Source organism: Planococcus citri, chromosome 2 (assembly GCF_950023065.1).
Source record: "Planococcus citri chromosome 2, ihPlaCitr1.1, whole genome shotgun sequence".
Classification (NCBI taxonomy): domain Eukaryota; kingdom Metazoa; phylum Arthropoda; class Insecta; order Hemiptera; family Pseudococcidae; genus Planococcus; species Planococcus citri.
In genome coordinates, this window is record NC_088678.1 from 36,881,459 (window position 1) to 36,908,283 (window position 26,825).

The window sequence follows — 26,825 nt, forward strand, 5'->3', positions numbered from 1 at the left end:
CTCGAGGAATATTTTTTGAAAAAGGGAATTATTCAAGTAGCATCTCTTATGTTAAAAATCACCTGGGAATTGACATCCCCCCCCATTCGTATCGCAGTTCCCCCCCCCCAAAAAAAAACTGGACAAATTTTTTTGACAAAAATTTTCATACTTACACTAATATTAGAAAATTTCACGGCGTTTCAAGTTTTTAAAAATGAGGTTAATGTTGAAAAAATGAAATTCTGATTTTTTTTGAAATTCAGTCCATCTATAAAATTTTTTGCTTATTTCACGGTCGTCAAATTTGAAAAATTACATCATCATCACATTCCGAACTTTGAGATGACCATGAGTAATTATTTTGGTGTCATCAACATATTTTTTTCATCTCCAAATTTCAAAACAAAAATTTAACAAATTGTCAATAAAAGTTCTCGATGAGTCGGATGTAAAAAAAAATTCTAATTGAAAATAACTGTATTTATCGAACTTATCTTGACAAAATATTTCAAAAATTCTCAATCAGGACAAGTAGGTTAGGTACCTATACTTGAATTACAATGTGAATTTAAAAATTAACGATATAGCTAATTTTTATTGAACGAAATGTTTTTCTGGTTAGTCGAGCTTTGCTTTTTTGGAGGGTCGTTCTGTTTCCTCTTCAAGTGGTCCATTTTCGTCAATTTTATCTGCTGCGTGTTTTCTTTCATCTGTCAATGAATCTATTTCCAATAGATTACGAATTGTCACAGATGTGTCGAAAAATTCCAAAATTTTATTGTTTGTTGGACAACACCCCACGGTTTTGAGTTCGACTTCGTATTCAGGAAATATATCACGGAGAAATTTTTCACACCAATTTTTCTCGCATATTTCACTGAAATATGTATCCGTATCAGAGTTACCATAATTTGTATTCATTATGATGACTATTCCACTGTGAGCGTTTTCGTCGTGAATAAATTTTAACCAGATATCTGGCGAGTGGATTTTCCCCAGGATTGAGGGTTTTGGTCGGTTTCCTGGTAATGTAAATACCCCTGTACGTATATCGTAGCTTTTTCCATTCTAAAAGAATTATAATAAGATTGCATTTATGAAATTTTGCAGTATTAAATGCGGCGGCGCAGAAATTTAATTGTGAGAATTCATCTTTGTAATTTACTTTTCTGATATCTTCTCGTATGTATAAACTGATGTAATTCCAGAGATTCGCTTGTCGACGTTGCATCGGTTTCACATTTACATAATGATACGTGGTTTTTCTCCATAAAGCAAATTCGAAGTCTTCATCAGGTGTGAGTTTTTGAGCCTGATACGGCGAGTTCATTTCATTTTTTTTCAGCTGAAAAAAATTCAAATTTTCATTTATTTATAATAATGTTTTATACTTTTATGATAATTGTGCATAAGTCTACCTCGTCGTAGTCTTTCTCCATTTCCTGGAAGTGTGATCCAAAATAGTCATAGCCCTCGGACATAATTTGAAACTTTTTTGCTCGTTCCTTTTTCAAACTATCTTCAAATAATAATTCTGCAGAACCGAGTCTGTGTGTTGTGTATATTATATCTTTATCTTCCTCATTGTAGCAAAATCGATAAATTTCGATCGAATCTCGATTTTTGATTGGATTCTTAAGCTGAGTTTTGCATAATTACGATACAGTGAGTTATTTAAGTACCATACATACCTTATGTATTGTAGGTACATATTATGTATGTTTGGAGAACGAAAAGTTCAAATTAAATGACAAGCTGTGATAACTCACCATTAAAGTACTAAAGTTATTTTTCAATATGTCTTTATTTTTGATGGATTTCTTCGTGAAACAAGCCTAGGAAATGATATCGATATTAACAAAATCTAACGAATACTGAACTATGATGTTATTCTTTCTTACTTATTAAAAAAAATTGCCTACCTTATACACGAAATGATACATTTTGCCACGTTTATCAGGCCCACAGGGTAAACCCAATTGTTCTTTCTTTGGATTACTCGATATATTTACCTTTTCCACGAATGGTACTGGCTCAAATCTACATCTTAGAGCTTCTTTATCTCCAAAACGTGTCCGGTATGTACAATATCGATCATCGTGAATTATCTTGGAAGATTTATAATCTTTTTTAAATGTTCCCATATCACACATATAAATTTGTCCGACAATTTCGGTCCCTTCTTTAGCAGAAAATCTGGTACTTCCTGCCAAAACTTTGTCTTTTTTTTTCTTCAGCCAATTAATTGTTTCAAAACGTGTTGGATTGATGGTGTAATCCGCTGCATATATGCGGATCAATACTAAAGGTAAAATATCACTCATGGGTGGTTCGCTAGATGATGAAGGTATTGCGGGCACTTCTACGATTGCCATATCTTTAAAGGAAAAATACGAAACTTCGTTCATAAAAATGAATTCGATTGGTATTTTACTCGTCAGTTATCAATGTTTACCTGTATTTTCTTGAGCTGATGAAGCTGGGATATCAGTAGTAAGTGGATCGTTTGATGATGGAGGAATGGTGGGTGCTTCCACGATCATCATATCTTTTCGATGAAAATGTAAAAACTTTGCTGATAAAAATGAATACAACTAGTGTTTTACTCATCATATTTACCTGTGTCTTTTTGAGCTGATGAAGATGCAATATCAACAAAAGGTCGTTTTTTTGTTGTCGAGGGCATTGTGGGCGCTTCTGCGAGTATCATATCTATCATTTTGCCAAGAAATGTAAAAACTTGGTTGATAAGAACGAATGCTACTGGGGAGTTGTATACTTGGCATGTTTACCTGTGTCTTCTCGAGCTGATGAAGATAGAATATCAGTAGTAAGTGAATCGTTCGATGATGAAGGAATTTTGGGCGCTTCCACGATCATCATATCTTTTTGAGAAAAAATTCAAAAGCTTTGCTGATAAAAATGAATGCAAGTAGTATTTTACGCATAATGTTTACCTGTGTCTTCTCGAGCTGGTGAAGCTGGAATATCAACAGAAGGTGGTTCGTTCGTTGATAAAGGTATTGCAGGTGCTTCTACGACGTATCATTTTGCAAAAATGAGTAAAAACTTGGTTGATAAGATAAGAACGAATGCTACCAGGTAGTAATAAACTTGGCATGTTTACCTGTGTCTTTTCGAGCTAATGAAGGTGGAATATCAACAAGAGGTGGTACATTTGATGATGAAGCCATTGGATCCGCTTTTGTAGTATCTGTAGGGTGGAACAATATGAAAACCTTGTTGAGGAAAAATAATGTAACTAGTATTTTCACTGTTTACCTGCGAGTTCTCCTTCTCCAGCTGATGAAATGGAGGCTATCTGGAGTAAAATCAAAAGAGAAATCCCAAGTGAAGAGAACATTGCAAGGTATGATATCGTAATATGATGTTCGTTCGGTTTTCCAAACATGTACCTACTGCGAATGAGTAACGATTTTCTAGAAAACGTTAGGCTTATTTTTTTCAGCTACTGCTACGTGTAACACAATTTTTGACGTTAGAAGTGATTTACGCATGATTCTATTTCCAAATGCGTGAATAAAATTTCGACGTTCGGTAATTTCAAACTACTTCAGTGAGAATTAATTTTTTCTGCTGGGGAAGTGAGGAGGTACTCATAAGGAAACCTTGTAGGTATTCCATGTTTTAAAAAAATTCTAGTACCTACCGCGTATTTCTGGAGAAAATTGTTTGAAACCGCATCTTTTCCCAAAAATTGAGCTCCCGAATCAATTTCGACCATTTTTTGAGTCGATCTGGAGCCTCCAGCAGAAATGAGTTTTTCTCCTTCACACTGGATTCGCTCCAGAAAGCGATGTAATTGAATTTGGCAACTGAAAATTCGGTTTGAAGGTGAGGGTGACATTAACTTTCATTAAGTTGAATTTCAGCTAAATCGAAAAGTGACGAATTCAAAAGTAAACTACAGTGTTGGATTTTCCGACAAAAATATTCTGTAGAGCTGTAAAATATTGAAGAAAGCCTCTTGAAATCATCGCTGTACAATTATGTACAGATCAGATAATCCACTCATTTAAATTATGATTGTGCTCTTGATTGCAATTTGGAATCACATGATAACATATATATTTATTTTTCTGTTTCAGGTGAGAACCTTTATTTGGGAAAGATTTAAACTGGAACAAAAATGATTGTCGGTTTGGTTTGTAGTCTCTTAAGTATACTTTTTAATATTTTTATTGAATAAGTAGTCAAGCACGATACAGATTATTTTATTAAATTATGAAATAATTTATGACTCGTAAGAGACCAATTACATCGTTCTAATTAATGATACCTACATATCTGAAAAGTGGAACATCCTTTTAATTATCTACATATTTATTTCATAAAAAGATAGCGTCTTGGGGGAATTGAAACATATTTAAAAATACTCAAATTCAGTTTACTCAACGAAATTGAATATGGGAATGGTTGTACGAGTAACATCACTTGAAATTTGTTAAAAGGAGCAGGGAGCCGTAAACTTGATGATGAAAATAAATTTTTGAATTATTCTTTTATTAATTTAAAAAAAAATTAAATGATATAATTTTGTTGAAAACTGCATAATTGTTTTTTTGAAGTAAGTACTCGTATTCTAAAAACAAAAAGTTCCAATTTTTGTGGAAGGGGGGGGGGTGTCAAATATTTTAAATCTTGGTTCTTTTTCAAGAGAAAATGTCATACAAAGTCATGCCAAGCCAAAAGTCATGCATTTGAATTTTGGAAATTTGTTTGACACCCTTTTGAAAGTCAGATTGATTTTGAAAAATGAATGAGGAATTAATTGAATAAAAACAAAAGAAATATAAAATCGTTTAGTACTCGGTCCATAATTTTATAACCATTTCCAACATTTGAACATTGGACGCAATTTTTTGACAATTGGAAACAACTTACTACTTACCTACCAGTAAAGAATTTACTTTTTTTTTGACAAAGCGCGTCTTTTTTTTTGAAAAAATTGTTTAAAGAATAATTTAGAGGTCTACATTTGAAAACTGTGATGTTTATCCAATAAGCATTGATTCTATATGAGCATTTTCATTGAAAAAATGATCTTCGCGGGTAGTTTTAAATAGAAATTCAGTGTCCATAGTTTTTGTTACTTTCAGCTTCAATTCGAAATACTTGTCAATTGTATTGCTCATGGAACAACACTTGACTTTACCAACATTAGGGAATTTATCAATGAAAGCATTCTCGCATAAATTTTCGTTGCAACTCTTCTCATAAAAATTTGCCAAAGACTTATCGTTTAAATTATCAATCATTATTATGGCTAATGTTTCGGTACGTTGATTGTCAAGTTTTTTTGTTTTGTTGTCAATGTCGTATATAATTTTGATCCAGGTGTCTGGTTTTCGAAGTTGCCCATCACTGGTGATCTCAATTGTATTTTGAGACAAGGTAAATGCTGCTGTGTAAATGATGTATTGTCTTTCATCCTGTGAAAATTCAATAAGAATTCTCGGGTTATTATTAGAGCATCTAAAAATTTAAATAGCATCAAAATAATGTTACCTGTATGGCTCTTTTTCTAATTAGTTCGCTGATATGATCCCACAATTCGGCGTGTTCGTTTGGTATTACTGTTGTATTCAAATAATGATACGTTGTTTTTCTCAGTACAGCGAATGCAAAGTCATCTGAAGGTACTAATTTTTGAATTCGATGTGAAGGATTCTCTCTCAAAAACTACGTAATATAGATATTTTTGATAGTAATATTGAAAACATGATGGATCATTTTTTCAATTTGGCACAAAAAAAAAGGTTGGTGATTTAAGGACTTTTAGCTCGACATGGTAATATTTACCCGATCATATTGTTGTTTCATTGTTTCGAATTGCGAATCAAAAATGGGATATCCTTCGGTGATCATATCGTATGTTGCTTCTCTTTCATTTTTCAAATCAACGTCGTTTAATAGCTTGAGTGACATTATTTTATGTTTTGTGTACAGAATCTCTCGTTTTCTTTCATGGTAACAAAACCTGTACGTCTCTAAGTGGGCTCGAAATTTGATTGGATATTTCTGTTTATTGAGTAAAATCAAAACTCTTATCAATTAAAGCTTGCAAAAAAATAAATACTCTAATAATCATTATGGATCGGGACCTACCGTTGAACTGATCAAATTTGATTGTTCTGTGTTTTTAATTGGATTTTCGGTCAAGCAGGCCTGAGAATAAATTCAAACGCAGATCATTATCTACTTACTTATCGCATCTAACAACTTGGATTTCGATTAGGTATTGTTATTTACATATTTATGATAGTTGCTCATCTTACCTTGTAAACAAACGAATAGATTGTACCCTCACCAGCTGCCCCACAACCGACAGTTGGAGTATCTGGTCCTTTCGGCGAGTAGTACTTTGCTACGAAAGGTTCAGGTTGATTCGAACATCGTAATGGTGCTAAAGTTTCGAAGTATATCGGAAACAAACAGTATTCATCGTCAGATTTTGTGTGTTCCATCGAAAGATCTTTGGTTTCTTCTTTTTTATGCTCGTAGTTTTTAAGAGGACACATGAAGGATTGATCATCAGGGCGTGATGTTGACGTGGCAAATATAGTGCCGCCTTTTAGGACACTGCTGTTTTCGGTCGTGAAAGCTGCTAAAATTTTTGTAGGGTTCACTACATAAACATGGTTTTCTTTGATTACAATTAATGGCAGAACATCAGAGGGTGGCTTCGGTGTAATAGACGAGTCTGCGATTGATGACGATTGCTGTGATGTGGGCTGATCTATTGATTTTTTGAAATCATGATTAGGTATTTGAGTCAAGTTTCAAATATTTTATTCAGAAGTTTTGAGAAACTTACCTGAAACAGTATCTACCGATAGAACGTGGGATGCGTGCAGCAAAATATAAAATATTATGTACTTTTTGTACATTTTGCAGTCGTGAACTTCGGAATAATGTGTCTTGAGAATAATGAATTCTTGAATTTAGCACTTTGCTTGCAAACTATTGTTACCTACCTACCTACGTAATAGTTTCGTGTTGTTTATTCAGATGCGAAAATTCGTTCACAGTGATTGGGTGAGGTACATATGTATGTCTAAGCAACTGCTGGGACAAAGAATAATGAAAACACACACGAGGTGCGTACTTTAAAAATTGATATCGAACTTGTCCCTGAATTTTTCAATAACAAAATTTTTTTCTAGATAACTTCATTTGAAGTACCTATGGTATCAAATGCATCCGAATTTTTCAGAGTTACATAAGACGACAATTTTAGGTTCTGTTTCCCTTCTCCTGGTGGTGATAATTTTGGTTGTTTCTTTTTTCTGAAATGACTTCAAAAATACTTTTATAAAATTATAAAAACCCCTGTTTCGGCTTAGATCCCATCAGATTTCGAATGAAGTAGAAATTCGTCTCATGTCAGATTGAAATGTGTGAAAGTAGGCAACCTAATATGACGTATTACATATACATAGATGTCCTATAATATTGATGGTTTATCAAGTTTTAGTCCTTTTACGCCCTTCAATGATTTTCACTTCAGTAATTTTTCAAGTCTTTTAATTCTCAATTTAATTTTTTTCTTCGTTTGTATTTCAGTATTGATGTTACAATTTTTTCAACATGTTTTATTCACATTGCTTGTGGAATACCTACCTAGATTTTCCTTCCAGTTTTTTCCATTTTTTGGCAGTTTTTACTATGAAAAATAATTTGTGGATTAATTATTGAAAATTTATTTCTTTATTTTGTAATCAAACGTTTAGTTCTGGGAATTGCATCGTAACAATGTCCATATAATAATGAGCTGTCGACAATTGCTTATGTTAATAGTAAAATACGAGTATCTATTAATCCTTAAAAATGTAATTTATTCAATATCGTCTTCTCTTTTTCTCTTACTATCACTAATAGTGACATCGGTCAGAGAATTTATTTCCAAATCTTCATCAATTTTCACCCCATCTTCCCTTAAAGCCTCATTAGTGATCATGGAACAACAGTAGATGAAATTTCCAACATAAAAATACGATTTCTTGTGATCTTTCTGACACAGATTGTAAACGCATCTTTTTTCAATTTCCGAGACAATTTGAGGGGTACTTTCGGTGACCATCAAGACTACTATAGCTTTATTTTTGTACGAAATATTCGGCCTGGAAAGATCCGGAAAATAGAAAACTTTTTTCATCCAGATATGAGGTTCCGGAGTATTTGTTTCGTTTTGATTAATTATTGCATGTGGCATCGTCATTTTGAATGCTTGGGTTTTTATGTAATATTCTCGATTATGCTGCAACGAAGTACACATTTTATTACAGACTTATAATTCATTATAATTATGTGAATTTGAATTTGATTTTTTTTCTTACGAATATAGCATCGTCTCGTATGAGTTTATTGATATGATCCCATAAATTGGTTCGCTCGCTTGGCATTTTTTTCGAGTTTAAACGATCATACGTCGGTTTTCTCCATAGCGCGAATGCAAAATCTTCAGGTGGTACTAGTTTTTGATTTTTGGAAATGATGAATTTTTTAGAGCTAGGATCATTATTTGAAGGTACTTGCGTTTCATTTGGAAGCGTAGTCTAAAAGAGGCGCATGTTTAATGAGTTTTTTTTCTTAAAGATTTAGTGAGGGAAAAACAAGTTTATTACCCAATTAAATTTTCTTTCTTTCCGATCTGTATTTAGACCAAACACTTCGTAATTTCTTGATATTGTTTCGAATGGTTTTTTTCGTTCTTCGCCTAACGCAGGTTCGTTGAGTAATTTAGGGGAGTAAATTCGATGTTCGGTGTAAAGAACGGAATTTTCTTGTTCATCAAAACAAAATCGATACACTTCGAATTCGGAGCGGTATTTCACTGACTGATTATCATGAGGGAAAAAAATCAACAAACCTACTCATTACATACCTATTACCTACTTATGAGTCATGAGTCATGACCTCTGGAACTAAAAAATTTCTATTGTATTCGATGTACGCTTACCTCGAATAAGTTGAAACCAAATAACCTGTTGGTTGAAATATCCGACATACAAATCTGTTATTTTTTTTTGTTTTCAAAAAAAGAATAGGTTAGGTACATTAAGATTGAAATAGATATTCACTCTCGACTATAATTACATAGAAATATGTAGCTGATGAATAAAAATATATAAATGTACCTTATATACGTATCGATACATTTTACCACGTCCTTCTTGTCCACAACGTATATTAGAGATGAATGAAATAGGCCCCGTTACAGGTTTCAATTCACTTATGACTGGTTGTGGTTCGTGGACACATGCGAGGTAATCTGTTTTTCCGAATATCGCAGGATACGTGCAATTCTGATTGTTTGATGACATCGTACTGGCGCTTTCTGCAGATGGTGTATTGGCACACATGAATTTCAAGTTTCCTTCTACATCTGCTGAAAATTTTGTGCCTCCTCCTAACATATTTTGTTGTTCATCATTTTTGATCCAGTCGGCTTCTATTTTTGTAGGATTTATACAAGAACCCCCTAAATCTATTAGGGTTAGTGGAAGAACTTTGAGAGATTCGGTAGAGGGAGTTGAACTGGTTGAACCTTTTTCTGGTGTCATAACAGGCGACGCATGATTGAATAAATACATATACGTTTATTTCAAGCGACCACAGACTTATCCGGTGGGAGTATGAAAGGGACCCGGTACCTGTAGTCCTAAAGGAGGTTGGGTACAACCTTCGGAAGGCTAAATGGGGTAAATACCGGGCTGAACTGCAACGGGTCTGCGGAGTCCCTCTAAGTAGCGGCGATGCAAATGGCAAAGCAATCGAGCTGGTCAGTTTGATCAAAACGGCAGCCGATCGTTCAATCCCCAAGGGTTACGACACCACTGAGACACGATGGTGGAATCACCAAGTTCAGACTCTGCAGAAGAAAGTAAGAAGACTCCGAAAGGCTTACCAGAAGTCAAAAGCGCAGAATAGGTCTGAGCAAGCCCTCCAAGACTCCAAGAAAAGGTACCATGAAGCCTTTGCCGAGTACCGGAGAGGAGTGGAGCAGGCGCGAAACGATGGCTTCGAGAAGTTCATCAAAGCGAAAGGTGATAAGGACCCTTGGGGAATCGTCTACAGGTTCGCCAAAAATTCGGACAGGCGAAAGACTGTCTTAACGGGAATTCGAAACGCAGATGGTACATATACCGACTCCACTGTGGCGACGATGAGGAGGATCATCGATGAGAAGATACCTGTAGACGACCCGACGGATGACACGGAGGAGCACAAAGAAATTAGAAGAGCTGCAGAACGAATTCGAAGAAACGAAGTAGTCGAAACACGTCAGTTCACTACGGTTGAACTTCGAAAAGCAGTCAAATGCCTGAAGAAAAGAAAAGCTCCCGGTCCCGATCGGATATTGAACGAAATGCTACTAGAGGGATACGACGATCTAGAGGATCGCATTCTAGAGACCTTCAATCAGTCTATGACTGAGGGGGTTTTTCCGCAGACCTGGAAAACGGCCAATCTAGTCGTAATACCCAAGAGTCCGGGAAAGAGTTTTGCAGATACGTCAAATATGCGCCCAATATGCCTACTAGATAACCTAGGAAAGCTGTTGGAGAGATGCATAGTCGAACGCATTAAGACTGAGGTGATGCCAAATTTGTCCTCGGATCAATACGGCTTCACCAAAGGAAAGTCAACTCAGCAGGCTATTACGTGGGTTCTTAGCATCCCAAATATTAGCAGCTGTAAGTACGTACTCGGAATCTTCCTGGACATAATGGGAGCCTTTGACAGAGCGTGGTGGTCAATGATACTAGTTGAACTAGCGAGACTCGGTTGTCGTGAAGATACGCTCAGACTACTCTGCAGCTATCTGGACGACCGCGCGGTAAATATGGAAGGAGAGACACAGTCGTGCGGACGGGCAGCCACAATGGGGTGTCCCCAAGGTTCCGTCCTGGGGCCCATCTTGTGGCTTGTCTTGTTCGACGGCTTCCTGAAATTACCTTTGCCTAGAGGATGTCGAAGGGTGGCTTTCGCTGATGATGCCCACTTGTCAGTTGAAGCAGATTCTCGCGCCTCGCTCATCGAAACAGCAAACGAAGCCATGCGGACCATCAACGCATGGGCTCTATGTGTCAGACTGAAGTTCGCCCCTGACAAATGTCAGATGTTGCTGATGAAAGGGAGCCTCAATCAGGCCCTGGTACCAGTATACCTAGGAGATACCAGACTTCAGTTCGAGAGCGAAGTTAAGTACTTAGGCCGAGTTATCTCAACGACAAGAACGGTGTCGATGCACGTCAAGCACGTTACCAAAAAGGCAGATGCCATGTTCCAAAAGTTAAGACGACTTACGGTTCATGAATGGGGTCTAAAGCCTACCCAGTTGATTTCGATCTACCGGGGGGTGTACGTTCCCATTGTCAGCTACCCAGCGGCCTGCTGGCCCAGAGACTTGGTAAAAGGAGACCGCGACGCGCTAAGATCCAGCCAACGAAAGGCGCTAATGACCGTCATCGGTGCGTACAGGCAGTCTCGACATGAGTCCTGTCACGTCATCGCTGGCGTCATGCCAATCGAGCTGGAGATAGACTGGCGAAGACAGTACGCGCTACTGCCAGCCGCCACACCGAAGGCCGTAAAGAGAAAGCGGAAAGAGTATCTACTCAATCTCGCAATCGATAAATGGCAGGCGGACTGGACAGATTCAGAAGCGCTTAAGACAAAACGTTTTATACCTAACATCAGGGATAGACTCCGTAACGGACTGGTGGTCAACACGTACGTGACGCAGTTGCTGACGGAACATGGGGACATAGGTCAGTATCTATTCGAAAAGGCCAAGAAGAGACTTAACCCCACCTGCTTAAGATGCGAAACTGGTGAAGCAGAAGACACCCTTCATATAGTGTGGAGATGTCCAAGACACGATGAAGCTCGCGATCGGCTTAAGCAGGCCCTGATGTTAGACGAATGGCCCTGCGAACTGCCCGAACTGCTCGGACAGGGAGGCAGACCATTCTCAGTCTTCGCCAGCGAAGCATTGACCGTGAAGACACGCCAGCTGAGCGAAAGCGAGGTTGCAGGATCAAGTAATCCGAACGCAGCAGGAGCTAGCTAGTAGTGAGATCTGGCCTATCAAGGACACTCGTGTCTATAGGTGCGTGGGCCAGGCATGCTAACCCCGACTTGCGAAATCATCGAACCAAGCGAAGAAGATCCAAGCAGCGAAGCGGACGAAGAGGAAGCCAAGCTAGCAGTCAACACCAAATCCGAAGACGTCACCAGGCAGCGAAGCGGACGAAGAGGAAGCGGAGCTTGCGAATACCCGATAATGTCAACATCACCGATCCAGTCAGAACCAGAACCAACGAAGAGGAAGCCGGCAGCGGAGTGGACGAAGAGGAAACCGAGCTGCCAAATACCAGAAAGTTAAAGTTACCTTAGTTTAAGTTTTAAGTTACGGAAGAAGATTGTTAAGTTTGAGTTTATTAAAGTTATGTTAAGTTAAGCTGTATATAAGAAGATCGGCGATGAACCATAGTTAGCGATTGAAAATAAAACAAGGTGCGCTACTATGGGGAGCCAAAAAAAAAAAAAAAAAAAAAAAAAAAAAAAAAAAAAAAAAAAAAAAGTAGGGTATCTGCATCTTTAAAAAAAAAAATCTCACCCATGGTTTGATCTCCTAACATGGCATGGCTGGTTTGGAACATTTTCAGCAGCAAAATTACGTATAACGTGTGCATTTTTGAATCCATGAAAAAAACGTAACGTGAAACTGATACACGTATTGCGCTCGAATCAACGTTGGTATGAAAATCTTGACGTTCGGGTGCGTTTCAAGATTATCCAAACATGGCATGAATGTGTTTGTTCACATGCTGAAATTTTTAATGATTGCGCAATGCGTATGAATCACTGACAAAGCTGAAATTGCGAAAATAATGTTGTCTCGAATACGTATGGTCGTATGATTTTTATAATTCTATCAGAAGTACGAGAATGAAAGATATGGTCAATGCAATTTCTAAAATTGAAAAAAAAAAAACTAAAAATTGACGTTTTTCTGCCACATAATGACGAATTGCTTGATGAAAATGGTGAAAATTAGTCCCGAAAATAATATAAACTCCTTCGAATTGAATTTCACCAATTTCAGCCATTGCGGAGCTTCTAGCGCACTGCCTAAAATTTTTGTACATATTTCTTCAGAAAGCATGAAAATTAATTTGGGCAGCTGAACCTTGAGTTGTAGCGAAGATTCTATTGATTGAAACCGGTATTTACTTTTTTGCCTGTGCTTCAATTTTGATTTCATGTGAATAAACGTTTTATTTTCAATATTTTCTATTATCTGTACTGGTGTGATTATCGTCGATAAAAATACACTAAACAAGTGTGCAGATAAAAATAACTCAAAAACAGTTACCTACTCTTTATTGGTCCATAAAAATACAGTGCAGACATGAATGTTTCCAAAATAGGTACCTACGTAGTACCTACCTACCTACCTATGTAAAATTGAAGCAATAATCAATTTTTATGAACAATTGAGAGATGAAAGATTATGGAGGGTTACTTCAAGTTGAACATACTCCTACCCCATAAATATGAGGCTTCATGCTGGAGGCTCAAAAAATAGTAGATTGTAAAATTGAAGAATTCATGACTTTTTCCATTACAAACAAAACTGAAAATTTATGGATTTTTTTTTTAATGAATAAAACATTTTTCAATAAAATAGTTATCAAGCGTTGTAATCTTCATACAAAAAATCCACTTCCAAGTCTTCATCGATCTTAAGATCAGTTTCATTAAATGTTTGGGTATTAATTAGGGAACAACAACGAACAGATTTTCCAATTTGTTGAAATTGCTCGACAAATGCATTTTCGCATAGATTTTTCTCACATTTTTCATCGAACCAAGAATCCGTTGATGAATTGTTATCAAAATTATTATTCATTACAATAGCCACTGCTGTATTTTTAATCGGCTCATTTTGTCCTTTGAGTCGGCCACGAAAGTAGTAAATGATTTTCAACCAGTAATCTGTATTTTCTTGAGATTTCTTGTTCTTGGTGTTTCTGTGATTCCCTATCTGATCTGTGGTCTTCTCGTATGCTCCTGTGTGAATGTAGTACTCTCTATTACGCTGAAAAATTCACTAATCAATTAAGTAATGCAGCGTAAAATGTGATACTCACTTAATTTTTTGTAAGTATTACTATAGGTGTGTCTCTTCACGTACCTACCTTAATAGCATCATTTCTTATACGTTTATTGATATGATCCCAAAGTTTCATCAAGTCTTTTCTCATTAGTTTTAAATTAACGTAGTGGTATGCGGGTTTCTTCCATAAGGCAAATGCAAAGTCACCAGGAGGTACAAGTTTTTGATATTGATTATTTGAAAATATTTGAACATTATTATTCGAATGATTTAAATCTTGAATCTGATTGGATGAGCTGCTCTTCTGTTCCATTTTGGTTTCCAGCTGTACAGAATTTATTATTGAATGAAGATATACATTAGGTAACAGATCGTGAGAAAACAATCTACTCACCTTTACATACTCGTATTTGCTTTTAAGGGCTTCCTCATCTAATCCGAAATAGTTACCATTGTCGATCATCAAATCGTATGTTTTTTCTTGTTCTCGTTTCAATTTTCGATTGGACAGTAAAGCAGGAGATAATATTTTATGTTCGGTATGAATAACGGTTTTTCGACGCTCGTCATAGCAAAATCGATATAATTCAAATTCTGAACGGTACTTTATTGTGTTGCCCTAAATTTATGAAAATTTTAAATGTTTATTTTTGTGTAAGTATGTGATTCAAAGGAATACCTACTCAAAAGTTGAAATAACTGACCTCTAAATTGCAAAAATTTGGTGACTTTTCATTTTCAATCTCGTTTTCCGTCATGCAAACCTAAAAATCAACAACAATAATAATAATACCTATTATAAAAAATTTCATCCAAATGAAAAGTTAAATAATTATTGATCCTCTAAAAAATATTGTCCCATTACTTCGTATACAAATCGATACATTTTACCACGTTTATCTGGACCACACGGCACATAATTAATTTCAACTGGTCCCATTTTCATGTCTAATTTTTGAACTACTGGTTCCGGCTCATGGAAGCATTTCAAGGGATCCATTTCTTTGAACTTTATTGGATATGTGCAGTTTTTATCGTTGGGTAAAAGGGATGATTTCGAATGAATAGTTTGTCCTGAAGGTTTTTCTATCCTGCACATGAACACTTGATCGCCTTCAATTTCGGCCAAAAATGTTATCCCTTTCCTTACTAGTTTACTTCCATTCATCCAGGAATCGGTTTCCAATTTGGATGGTATGATGCACTTATCGCCTAAATTTATTAACGTCAATGGAAGCACATTTGAAGGTTCTTTCAAGATGGACGATTCTATGGATATAATCATTTATTCAGACATAATTTTGAAATTTTTGATGAAAATTCTACATTGTAATTAACGGATTATTATCTAGATTTCAAAAATCCTACCTGGTTTCTCTTTATCTGCCATGAAATAAATTACTGCAATCAAAATCAGTATAAATCCTGAATATATTTTATACATTTTATATCAAGTATACGCCTCAAAGATCATCAGCAAGTATAATTGACGTATTCGAACGACGAATCATGTAGATTTGAATACGATTATTGCGACTGAAATGGGTCGTGTTTAATAGTAAGACACAAGTACGAATTTTTATGAACAAAATGTAAACAACATGCAGGGAAAAGATGGCGGATACGAATGAAAAATTCAAAGCTTATTGAAGTTTCCTTCATAATTCGAATATTATGACTTTTATGAGTGCATCAGTTTTCAGTCTCTTTCAATTTTGTTTCTTGTAACAGAAGCTCCAAAAACAGCTATTCTTCAGTAGGAAGAGAAAAATATCCCACTCCCTTCCTCACCACCTGGAGCTCTTCGATGGAATTGCCATTCAAAAATACATATGCATCTAAGTAAATGTTTTTTTTTTTTTTTTTTTTAAATCGAATAAAGTTGAATAATTTATTTGGAATGAGTTTACACTTGAGAACTATTTAAATAAAAATGAAGTATACCTACTTATCTTATGCTAAATTATTTACATTGGGTATTTATTTTTATCAATCTGTAAATCTAAAAATGAGCCTTTATGATCATCACGTTTTTTTATTGAAGGTGTCTATCTTGAGGAGTTTATGGTCCATTAGGTCGGCTGGATCTATATCAAAATGTCCTATGTTTACATTTTCTGAGGTGGTACATCGAACAGATTCACCGGCTGCAGGAAATTTATCTGTGAATGCGTTTTTGCATAAATTTTCCTTATAAATGAGATTAAAATGGTTTTTGACTTTTTTATTGTCTGAATTGTGATTCAAAACGATTGCAATGGATTCGTTGATATTTTCCCATTTGTAATGCACAATGCTGATCCAAAAATCTGGCGATTGGATCAAGTCTTTGTTATCATCGTATTTACTTATATCGAATGCTCCAGTGTATACATGATATTCTCTGGATTTCTGCAGAAAAAAAAAAGATTTAGCTTTAATAATTTCATCTTCTATCAATCTTGACTCCTCGACTCATTCTCAGTTATAGATTAATTTTTGTACATTTATTGCGTCTTGTCGTATAAGTTGATTTATGTAATCCCATAATTCCATTTTACTCTCTTCCATTGGTCTGACGTTCAAAAAATGGTATGTTGTCTTTTGCCACAATGCGAATGCCATGTCACCAGAAGGCACTAGTTTTTGATCGCTTAATGGGAACTCAAATACTTCACGGGTCCGTTTCTTGTTATCCTTCTTATTTTCTAGCTGCATGAAAAATTGGTTTTGCGATATAATTGAGGTAGGAAATAATTTAAGAAAAAAAAAGTTGGTACAGAAAATTTTGTGATTATATAAGTACTTCTTTGTATGCGTTTTTAATTGTCTCATATTTTGTGCCGAAGAATCCATATGCTTCGGCTGACATTTCATATTTTTTGTTTCGTTCTTGCTCAAAGAATCGATTGTTGGAGTTTAGCAAACGAGGAGCTGCAATAACATGTTCAGTGTAGATTACTTCTTCATTGTCCTCATCATAACAAAATCTGTACACTTCAAAAGTTACTCTTTGATGATCGTCGTTTGTTTCAAACTTTAAAAAAATGATCAATCAGCTGATTATTTGTATTTGGAAATTTTTAGAGAAAAATAAGAACATGTATTGGTACTCACTTCGTAAACAAAAGCAAATATTCTACTTTTTTTATTGAATACTGATCCACAATATATTTCTTTCAGTTCACCAAAACCATCTTCCTTAAGCATTTTCTGTATAAAAGGTTTTGGTTCATGAGCACATTTTAGAAGATTTGATTCTTCTGTTTGTTTAGTTTCATGTCCAGGTTCTAGAAGCTCATAGGAGCAATATTGCTGATCATCTATGTGAGCATTTTCTTCTGAGGTTGGCATCCTGGTATTTTCTTTGGTCGGTTCTCGTCCGCAGAAGAATAATTGTTTTTCATCTTTATTTACAGAAAACGATGTTCCAAATATTAATCTGTTGAATTTGTCGGTCTTGGGAAGCGGTATGTCGATGGGGTGTACAAATTTGTTATTTTGTGTTCTTATCAATACCAGAGGAAGGATGAATTGAGGTTTATTCTCAGATTTGATAGTTTCATCTGTAATTTTTTTTAAAAATAAGTAAGAAATAATTTGAATATTGTGTGAATTTACCATACTCACCTGTGGCAATTAGTGCATTAAGTCTAAGGAACAATACCAAGCATATTTTGTACATCTTGAGTTTATATCACTGGGAGTAGGCAATGTTTCTATCCGACGTATTGAAGTACAAACAGTTGCTTGGTTTTGATTTTCTTACATCGTCAATACATTTGATGGATTTTATATGTTGACATTGTGACGAACACCTATTACATGTAAATAAGTAATGTGTACAATATCTTTTCGTCAAATTACGCGTTTTACTCGTTCAAATTTTCAAACAATTTCATATTTTCTTCAAAATTTTTAAACTACTGTGGAGGGACTGAAAACATAGCCGATAGGATGTTCAATAAGTACCAACAATAATTAGTGTAGGAGTTCACAAATTTTAAATTTCATGGGAAAACATCAAAACCCGTATGAAAGTTCAGGGTCGCGAAAAGTCGCTATTTTGAAAATAGGTCGCTAAAGTCGCTAAAAGGTCGCGATTTTCGCCAAAAATACCAAAAAGTCGCTATAAATTGTCCATACTTCAAATTTTTCTACTATTTTTCGTTGTTTCGAGTTTTTTTAAATGTATTTTTACTTACGTACCTACTGATTTTGTTAATTACTTTTAATTTTTTTACCGAAGTAATTCTTATTAATACCTAACGTTTTTTTCATTGAATTAATAAAATGAAGTTTTCAATTTTTTTTCTTCATAAATTTTTTTCGTGTTACATGGGAACTATCGAAAAATCCCAGTTTTTCGTTGAAAAATTGGGTGTGGAAACTGTTTAAAAAACATTTTTTCGTTGGAAAAATTGGTGGGGGGGTGGGGTAGGTACTTACCTGAAAAAAAGTCGCGAAAAATCGCTATTTTTGAAAATTAAATTTTGGTAGACACCCTGAAGTTTCAAAATGGCCTTACAGATTTGAAAACATTTTGATTTTTTTTAAATGCATAATTTGGTAAAAAATTTACCCTTTTTGAAGTGACATCAGTGTAATTTTATGGTGACCCCTTAAAATGGTCCAAAATGTGCTTAATAAGCGCCAACTTGAAGATAAAGGTGCTCAAGTTCAGTTTTGGACCTTTCCACTAATATTTGATTAATCTTTTAAAATGCTAGCGATAGGAAATTCCACGCATGTTCTTTCAATCAATGTTACTTCGTTTCATCCAAATCAAAGTGTGTCAATTCGAAATCATCTCTGTGTCTTCGCATTCAGTTCAATGCATAGATATCAAAAATTGTGAAATTATACGAGCAATTTCTGCAATATTCGTGTAGGTACGTATAGGTACAGGTAGTGATGTAATAGATTGTTTAAAATTGAAAATGAAAATCCGCGGTATAGAACATAAAGTTATTATAACGAAATATTTATTATTTTTTTCATTTTATAACATTGAAAATGCTTCCTCAACAAACTGCACATAAAATGAATATTGTATAGCTTAATGATCCGGGTTTCTATCAGGATTTTCATTATTAACTTATAGACATTTACTTTATACCTACTTAGAATTATATTTTTATCTTGAGAATCCTGTGAGTACGAAATTTTAAATAAAAAATAAGACTTCATACCTACTTAAAATTATATTTCTATATTGAGAACGTCGTGAGTATGAAATTGTAAATTAAAAAAGAAGCTACCAACTACTACAGGATGAACACAACAAATAGATTCATTGTACTCTGGAAATTTGTCTTTGAACTTGCCTGCACAATAGTTCTTGTCTTTACAAAATTCTTTAAACAAGAATTTGGTGTCTTCAAGTTTTGGGTTATGAATCATAACTACTGCTATAGATTCGTTCTGTTCTTTGCCGTTGTCCTTCCATTCATAATGTACGATTTTTATCCAAAAATCTGGTGATTGGATTACTTCGTTGTCATCCTTACCATCATTTGATACATCAAATGTGCCAGTGTATATCCGATACTCTCTGGATTTCTGCAAAAAATTCCCCCAAGAAAAGTATTTAAGTGATAGATACATATTTTCCCAAATTTATAATTTAGTTGAATTCACGTACATTTATCGCATCGTTTCTGATTATATTACTAATGTGATTCCATAGTTCTATTTTACCATCTTCCATCGGCATAGTATTCAAAAAATGATCAGTCGTTTTTCTCCATTGCGCAAACGCCATGTCATCACTTGGTACAAGTTTTTGATCACTTAGTAGGAACTTATGAGTGATCTCCGATTTCTCGAGTGTATCATCCGTATATTCCTTCGCTTCTTTTTCCAATTTTAGCTATTGAAAAAAATATAAGTATGTAAAAATTTCAAGCTACACATTACTTAGTTTCTTGTATTGATGGAGAAAGTGAGAAATAAAAAAGAAAAGTGATATAGGTACTTCTGTGTATGCGAATTCAAGTGTTTCATATTCTGCACCAAAATTGCCGAACGATTTTTTTGACATTTTGTATTCTATACTTCGTTCATATTCAAACATCAGATTATCAGGATTCAGTAAGGCAGTGGCTCTGATAACATGATCTGTGAATATTACTATTCTATTAATCACGTCATAACAAAATCTGAACACTTCGAAGTTCCCCGTTTGACCATTGTTAAGTTTTATCTGTAAACGTAAAGGGTAATTTTTTTGGAATATTTTTTAGTAAAAAAATTGATGAATCTCATGATATTATGTAGTTACTCACATTATACATAAATGCAAACATTTCGCCTTTTGTTTTTTTTACATCAGACTCAGATCCACATCGCACTTCCGTTTCTTCCCCAGTAGGTTTCGTTTCAGTTAGCTTTTTTACAAAGGGCTCTGGGTCTCGCGTACATTTCAAAAATTGTGGTTCTTCATCCGGTTCATGTTCCTTATTAGATTCATGTTCTACTTCAGATTCAGGTTTAACAAGTTCTAGTTCATGTTCTACTTCAGGTTCAGGTTTAACAAGTTCAAGTTCATGTTCTACTTTAGGTTCAAGTTTAACTTCATTTGGTTCAGGTTCCTCATTAGGTTCATGTTCTACTTTAGGTTCAAGTTTAACTTCATTTGGTTCAGGTTCCTCATTAGGTTCATGTTCTACTTCAGATTCAGGTTCAACATGTTCAATTTTATTTTCTACTTTAGGTTTAGATTTAACAAGCTCATAAGTGCAATACTCATCTTCCAGGTCAACGTTTTCTTTATTAGTTGGAGTAATGGTGTTTTCGTCTTTTGGTTCACATCCGCAGAAAAATGACTGATCTCCTTTTTTAGAGGCAGAAAATTCTGTTCCAAAAATGAAATTTGCTCGCCATGTCATCGAGATGGCCAAATTTGTGGGATGAATGAACTCATTCTGTCCTATTCTTATCAACACCAGAGGGAGAATGTTAGTTGTTTCGAACTCGTGCAGAGGTCCACCTGAAATTTTAGCAATATGATTGACCAACGGTACCTACTGCAGTTACGTCTATAATAGTATATTTAAATGTATATTTACCAGAATCGCCCCTCGAAATTAGCATGGTGAATTTTATTATCAATATTAAAAGTAATCTCGACATTTTACATGCAGATTCAATTGCAATAATTTATTCAGTGTCTATGCTGAATTGCTGACGTGGAAGTACGAACGATTACTTGGTTTTAATGACATTTTTCGCGACTGCGAATGAATTTTTCACATTTTTTCCATGACTAATGTTTGAGAATAATTTTGCTATACGCTGCGCATGTTTTCATCAAGGAATATTGTTTGAACATATTTTTTTTTATGTAAGTAAGATGTTCAATGACGTACGTTTCAATGGTGCCATTTAAAAAGCTATCTGTGATTCATCTAGATTTGGGCTGCATTACCTACTTCTTCATGAACAGTCTCGAAATTACGTACGAGTAGGCAGTATTATTCGACCTATGGAAATGTTAAGTGATCTTTGCTCATATCCCCTAAAATGATAAAACCCAAAGAAATCGTTCAAAGCTGTATGGTCGGATAAGGGACGTTGGCACTAGTGGCCCTATAAGAGAACTGATTCTGATGAGTGTTGAAAATATCTGTACACAAAAGTGAATCAGAAAAATTTGCTCAAAATAATGGTGAAAAAAATTAATATTATGTTTGTCAGTCCCGTGTTGAAAAGATGATATGTTCAATTTTCGTGAAACAAAATTTCATTCATTAAAAAAAATGATACGAGTACAATCTTTAAAATCTGCTGAGATATGGTTGTTTTCACGATCTGGGCAGACCAGACCTAGCCCTTTTCTGCTGGCAACATTTTTGCTCAGTCTTCACAATACTAATTTGTGTAAAATCATATTTGTATATCAAGAAGCTCGTGGGTTTGTAATTCCAAACCGAAAAATTCATCGCCAATTGTTGCCGGATGAACACAACAGACAGATTTGTTGTATTTTGGAAAATTTTGGAACTTATCCTTGCAATAATTCACTTCACAGATGGAATCAAAATATGTTTTGACTTTTTCTATTTTTTCGTTATGAAGCATTACTACTGCCATTGATTGATTGTGTTCTTCGTTGTTATTTTTCCATTTATAGTGCACAATTTTTATCCAAATATCAGGCGATTGGATTGTTTCCTTATGTATATTTTTTCCTTCATCGGTGCGATCAAATGCACCAGTATATATGCGATACTCTCTAGATCTCTGAAAAAATTGAAAAATTTATAAATGTTGTGCTCATTCAAAATTAGAGTGGAGTAGTTGTTAGCTAAATTCATGTACTTAGGTACCGTTATTGCATCATTTCTTATAAATTCGCTTATAAAATCCCATAGTTTTATTCTACCGTCTTCCATTGGCATTGTGTTCAAGTAATGATACGTGGTTAATCTCCAAGTTGCAAATGCCATGTCATGGGTTGGTACAAGTTTTTGATCGCTTAACAGAAACTTATGGGTAATCTGTGATTTCGCAAATGTATCTTCGGAATATTTCTGCTTTCTCTTTATAATTTTTAGCTATGAAACAGAGAAAGATTTAGAATCCAAGATTAATTAGATAGGTAGGTACCTGTAGAAATGAAGGTGAAAATAAAAATGGTTAATAATTATTGATAAGTATAGGTATACTTAGCCTACTTCTTCGTATGCGCCTTTAATTGTTTCGTATTTTGTGCCAAAGTATCCGTATGATTTTGCTGACATTTCGTATTCTCTACTTCTTTCAAATTCAAACGTCGAATTATTGGGATCTAGTAGGGCGGTGGCCCTGATAGCATGTTCGGTATAAAGCATGCTTTTATTTTCCTCGTCATAACAGAATCTGAACACTTCGAAGGTGCCCATTTTATAATCTTTATTAGTTTTAAACTGTGAAAAAATTGATCGCTCGATTTATTCTTTGATAAGTTTCAGAAAAGAAATGAATCAAGTATGGCAAGGAGTACTCACTTTATGCATAAATGCAAACATTTTGCCTTTAGGTATTTGATTGTTAGGGTTAGGTCCGCATGGTACGAGTACTTCTTTTTCCATCTCATTGCCTTGTATTTCGGTCAATTTTCTTACAAAGGGTTTTGGCTCTCGTACACATTTTAGAAATGCTGGGTTTTCATTAGATTTCGATTCTCCATCAGGTTCAGGTTTAACAAGTTCATGTGTACAATACTGATCATCCAAGTTGACGTTTTCTTCGCCGATTGAAACTTCAGTTTTCTTGTCTGATTGTTCACTTCCGCAGAAAAATAACTGATCTCCTTTTTCAGCGGCTAAAAATTCTGTTCCAAAAATGAAATTCTGTTCGTATGTCATCGGTTTAACTTTTATGGGATGAATGAACTCATTTTGCTCTGTTCTTATTAGTACCAGAGGGAGAATGTTTCTTGTTTTGTTCTCGGCCGAAATTTCGCCTGAAATTTTTCATTTCATAAAAAATTACGAGTTTTTGAGTAATTTGTCTAAAAGTACTTCAAATACGTGAGGAAATTACCAGGTTTTCCTGTCGCAAGTAGCACAGCTAGCGTTATTTCCAATATTGAAAATAATTTTAACATTTTGCATGCATTCAGATTTCGTTGCAGTAAGATAAGTTGGTGACTGTACTAATTATTGCAGGAGTACTACTAACGATTTCTTGATTGAAATTGAATGGAATGTATCGTTATTGCGAATAAGTTTTGTTCTTTTAATTCATGACGAATTCTTCGAAATCAATTTGCTACCTACGTGTGTTTTCATCGCAGCATTTTGTTTGAACAGATGTTTTGTCGTAGATTATTTAAGTAGGTGCTTCACTTTTCAATGAAATTTTTTCATACAATCGATTTATAATAATCAGGAATCTTATCCGAAAGCGCTTGAAAATTTTGTCGATTTATGTCTGCAAATTGAAGTTTGAAAAACTCAATTTAAAAACCAGGAAATCCTCTGAAAATTACTCTTTCTCTAAAACATTTGGATTTGTAAAAAAAATTTATATTTGTGGCAAGATTTGTATCAACTCAGTAAAGTATAAAAATTCATTCCAAAACTGAGCTGAATTCCATTCGAAATGAGTTATCATAAAATAGACCATTTGAAAATCAGTATGTTGAATGAAAATGGGCACTGCAAGTTCTGCATTTTGGATCAGCACTCAGCAGTCTAGCATTTTTAACTGAAAATTCATTTTTTAAGAATTTTATAGTTGGAAGAAAAATACCTATAGTAATTAGTTGCACTTTACTTCACTTTGAAAGTAGCGACAAACACTGATTTATTGGTCAAATCTGAAAAATACTCTGAAATTATAAGAACACCTTTTTGAAAGAGAGTTTAATTCGGCGCAAAATCTGAAAAATATTTCGAAATTTTCAGAACGCATTTTGTAGTAGAAAATACATAGGACAAAAAATATGGGGAAAAAACGGTGCTCAAGGTCGTGCAGAAATTATGATAAATTTCTACACGAATGTCTTGTATTTAAAAATGTAATTTTCATCCTATTTCTGCCTGGTACTCCTACCTTCTATTTGAAAAAATTTCAAAGCTTTAATAAATTACAACTACATATAGGTATATAATTATTGGTAACTAATAAAAATCAATCTTTTGATTACCTATTATTACATGTATTTGCGAAAGAATAACTCTACATGGTTATAATTTTCATTGTTGATTCGATTACCTACCTGGACTAACATCAACTTTTTCTTTCATGTTTCAGGACATAGACGGCGAAAAATGTCAACTAGCCGAATCAGACAAAGAAACTCTTTCAACAGTCGCCTTTTTATTGGGATTACAGCTCGAAGACGTTATTCAAGTAACACTAAAACGACAAATAAACGTCCGAGGAAACATCACAGAGATCCCTTTGAAACTCCAAGAGGTATAAAACATTTCACTGTACAAAGTCAAACCACTGCTGAAATATTTTTCAAACATAAAAATGTACAAATAATACGATATTTTAGGCTGAAGAGAACCGCCATGCTATGGCCAAAGCTTTGTATTCGAGAACCTTCGCATGGCTCGTTAACCACATTAATATTTGCACGAATCCGGGACAAGATTCGACCCGGTTTCTGGGAGTTTTAGATATTTTTGGATTTGAAAACTTCGCTGTAAATTCCTTCGAGCAGTTGTGCATTAATTATACGAACGAAAAGTTACACAAGTTCTTTAATCATTACGTGTTTGCCTTGGAACAAGACATTGTGAGTATTTGAGATGATCTTTTGTAGCATCTCCGACAGAGAATTTAGTTTGGATGATGATTTTTTTCATTTTCTCCGATTGCAGTATCAACAAGAAGAAATCCAATTCTCACATATTCAGTTTACCGATAACACATCTTGTCTCGAATTGATCGAAAAACCACCTAGATGCATTCTCAAGTTGTTAACGGAACAATGCCATATGCCCAAAGTAAGCATAGTTAGCTATATTTTTTTTAAGCCTTACAGACTTTCAAACACCACGTGAGAATCTTTTGTAACCCTTTTTGAAATGTTTCAGGGATCAGATACCGCCTATCTAAATAACCTCCATTCGGAATTTGAATCACATAGTCATTACATTAAAGGAGAAGATCGACGGAAATGGGAACTGGAATTTGGAATCAAACATTACGCTGGTGTGGTCACTTACACGGTGGCGGGATTCGTCGATAAGAATAGGGATGTACAACAAGATGTATTTTTCGACTTCATGAGTAGATCATCGAATGCTTTTGTTCAAGAGTTGACCAATTACCAGGTGGCTAATTTTTCAGCATAATCTGGCGAGAGTTCTCTTTTGTGAATTGCTAATGATTCTGGTAATTTGTTTTTTAGGATCTACTTGGGACAACAGTAGCTAGGATGGGTAATGTAGGATGTACCACAGTCTCCAGAGGTACTGGTAAAGGCAAACCTACCGTTAGTGATACTTTCAGACATCAGCTGCAAGCTTTAGTTGATGTTTTGCAAGCTACCAATCCTTGGTAAGTTTTAGTAGACGAAAAATTACGCGAAATCGCCAAAAATGTGTCCCATGTTTAAATTACAATTTTATTTTTACGAATTATAGGTATGTTCGTTGTATCAAACCAAACATGCGCAAAGCTTCTAATGATTATAACGAAAAGCTAGTCTTAGACCAACTGAAGTATTTAGGGATGTTGGAAATAATTCGTATTCGCAAAGAAGGATATCCTATTCATTTACCATTTAGAGATTTCCTCAGCAGATATAGATGCGTTACGAAGAAAAAATTGCTCAATTCTGAACGTGATTCTGTTCAGTAAGTATACCTTTACCTAACCTACCCAATTGTGGAATCTTATCAACGTTTATTGTTGAAATGAGACACTCACTATTCAAGTTTTTGTATTTTTGCAGGATGATCATGCGAGTATTGATGCTCGATACCAAAGAATGGCAAATAGGAAAAACCAAAGTATTTTTACGCCATAAAGCCTACGAGCCGATAGAAGAGTTGAGATCTAAAATATTGAATGGCAAATCCTTGATTATCCAGAGGAATTGGAAGCGATATGTTACCAGAAAAGGTAAGTTTTTAAATTTTTTTTGAATTTATTTTTTGGTAGATTAAGCTACCTGCTGGAAAAATGTTTGCATTGGATTTTTCTATGAAAGATCACTGGGAAATTGCATTAAGTGGATTAAGTATAACACATTATTACGTAAAAT

General features: G+C 34.8%; 6 protein-coding genes and 2 long non-coding RNA genes across 8 annotated transcripts in view; 1 reads left to right on the forward strand and 7 right to left on the reverse strand.

Annotated features, from left to right (window-relative positions):
• Myo81F (Myosin 81F) overlaps positions 1-26,825 on the forward strand; it is a 107,875-nt gene that overhangs the window by 63,115 nt on the left and 17,935 nt on the right. Inside the window, exons 7-13 of the mRNA XM_065349956.1 lie at positions 24,857-25,021; positions 25,107-25,349; positions 25,435-25,560; positions 25,651-25,890; positions 25,968-26,116; positions 26,203-26,415; positions 26,514-26,683. Of these exons, the coding sequence (XP_065206028.1) occupies positions 24,857-25,021; positions 25,107-25,349; positions 25,435-25,560; positions 25,651-25,890; positions 25,968-26,116; positions 26,203-26,415; positions 26,514-26,683 (1,306 nt within the window). The remainder of the gene's footprint in view (positions 1-24,856; positions 25,022-25,106; positions 25,350-25,434; positions 25,561-25,650; positions 25,891-25,967; positions 26,117-26,202; positions 26,416-26,513; positions 26,684-26,825) is intronic.
• LOC135835623 (uncharacterized) lies at positions 490-1,831 on the reverse strand. The gene is made up of 4 exons (XR_010556923.1): positions 1,752-1,831; positions 1,401-1,622; positions 1,148-1,327; positions 490-1,050 (listed from the first exon to the last, which is right to left on the reverse strand). It is a non-coding gene; the product is annotated as an uncharacterized LOC135835623 (long non-coding RNA).
• On the reverse strand, positions 1,887-3,392 carry LOC135838193 (uncharacterized). The gene is made up of 7 exons (XM_065353826.1): positions 3,265-3,392; positions 3,110-3,196; positions 2,940-3,017; positions 2,775-2,867; positions 2,602-2,694; positions 2,438-2,530; positions 1,887-2,359 (listed from the first exon to the last, which is right to left on the reverse strand). The coding sequence occupies exons 1-7, from the start codon at positions 3,344-3,346 to the stop codon at positions 1,887-1,889; spliced, it is 999 nt and encodes a 332-aa protein (XP_065209898.1). The 5' UTR covers positions 3,347-3,392.
• Positions 4,131-6,915, reverse strand: LOC135835611 (uncharacterized). The gene is made up of 6 exons (XM_065349960.1): positions 6,821-6,915; positions 6,282-6,742; positions 6,112-6,171; positions 5,806-6,024; positions 5,512-5,685; positions 4,131-5,435 (listed from the first exon to the last, which is right to left on the reverse strand). The coding sequence occupies exons 1-6, from the start codon at positions 6,891-6,893 to the stop codon at positions 4,998-5,000; spliced, it is 1,425 nt and encodes a 474-aa protein (XP_065206032.1). The 5' UTR covers positions 6,894-6,915; the 3' UTR covers positions 4,131-4,997.
• Positions 7,739-9,599, reverse strand: LOC135835616 (uncharacterized). Its single transcript, XM_065349965.1, has 5 exons — positions 9,144-9,599; positions 8,966-9,019; positions 8,631-8,843; positions 8,343-8,561; positions 7,739-8,263 (listed from the first exon to the last, which is right to left on the reverse strand). Exons 1-5 carry the CDS (start codon positions 9,597-9,599, stop codon positions 7,841-7,843), a joined length of 1,365 nt encoding a protein of 454 aa, XP_065206037.1. The 3' UTR covers positions 7,739-7,840.
• LOC135835622 (uncharacterized) lies at positions 13,409-14,738 on the reverse strand. Its single transcript, XM_065349974.1, has 3 exons — positions 14,529-14,738; positions 14,217-14,459; positions 13,409-14,116 (listed from the first exon to the last, which is right to left on the reverse strand). Exons 1-3 carry the CDS (start codon positions 14,595-14,597, stop codon positions 13,709-13,711), a joined length of 720 nt encoding a protein of 239 aa, XP_065206046.1. The 5' UTR covers positions 14,598-14,738; the 3' UTR covers positions 13,409-13,708.
• LOC135835624 (uncharacterized) lies at positions 14,839-15,838 on the reverse strand. Its single transcript, XR_010556924.1, has 3 exons — positions 15,503-15,838; positions 15,000-15,403; positions 14,839-14,898 (listed from the first exon to the last, which is right to left on the reverse strand). It is a non-coding gene; the product is annotated as an uncharacterized LOC135835624 (long non-coding RNA).
• Positions 19,121-21,327, reverse strand: LOC135835609 (uncharacterized). Its single transcript, XM_065349958.1, has 5 exons — positions 21,184-21,327; positions 20,401-21,104; positions 20,091-20,318; positions 19,758-19,985; positions 19,121-19,675 (listed from the first exon to the last, which is right to left on the reverse strand). The coding sequence occupies exons 1-5, from the start codon at positions 21,245-21,247 to the stop codon at positions 19,316-19,318; spliced, it is 1,584 nt and encodes a 527-aa protein (XP_065206030.1). The 5' UTR covers positions 21,248-21,327; the 3' UTR covers positions 19,121-19,315.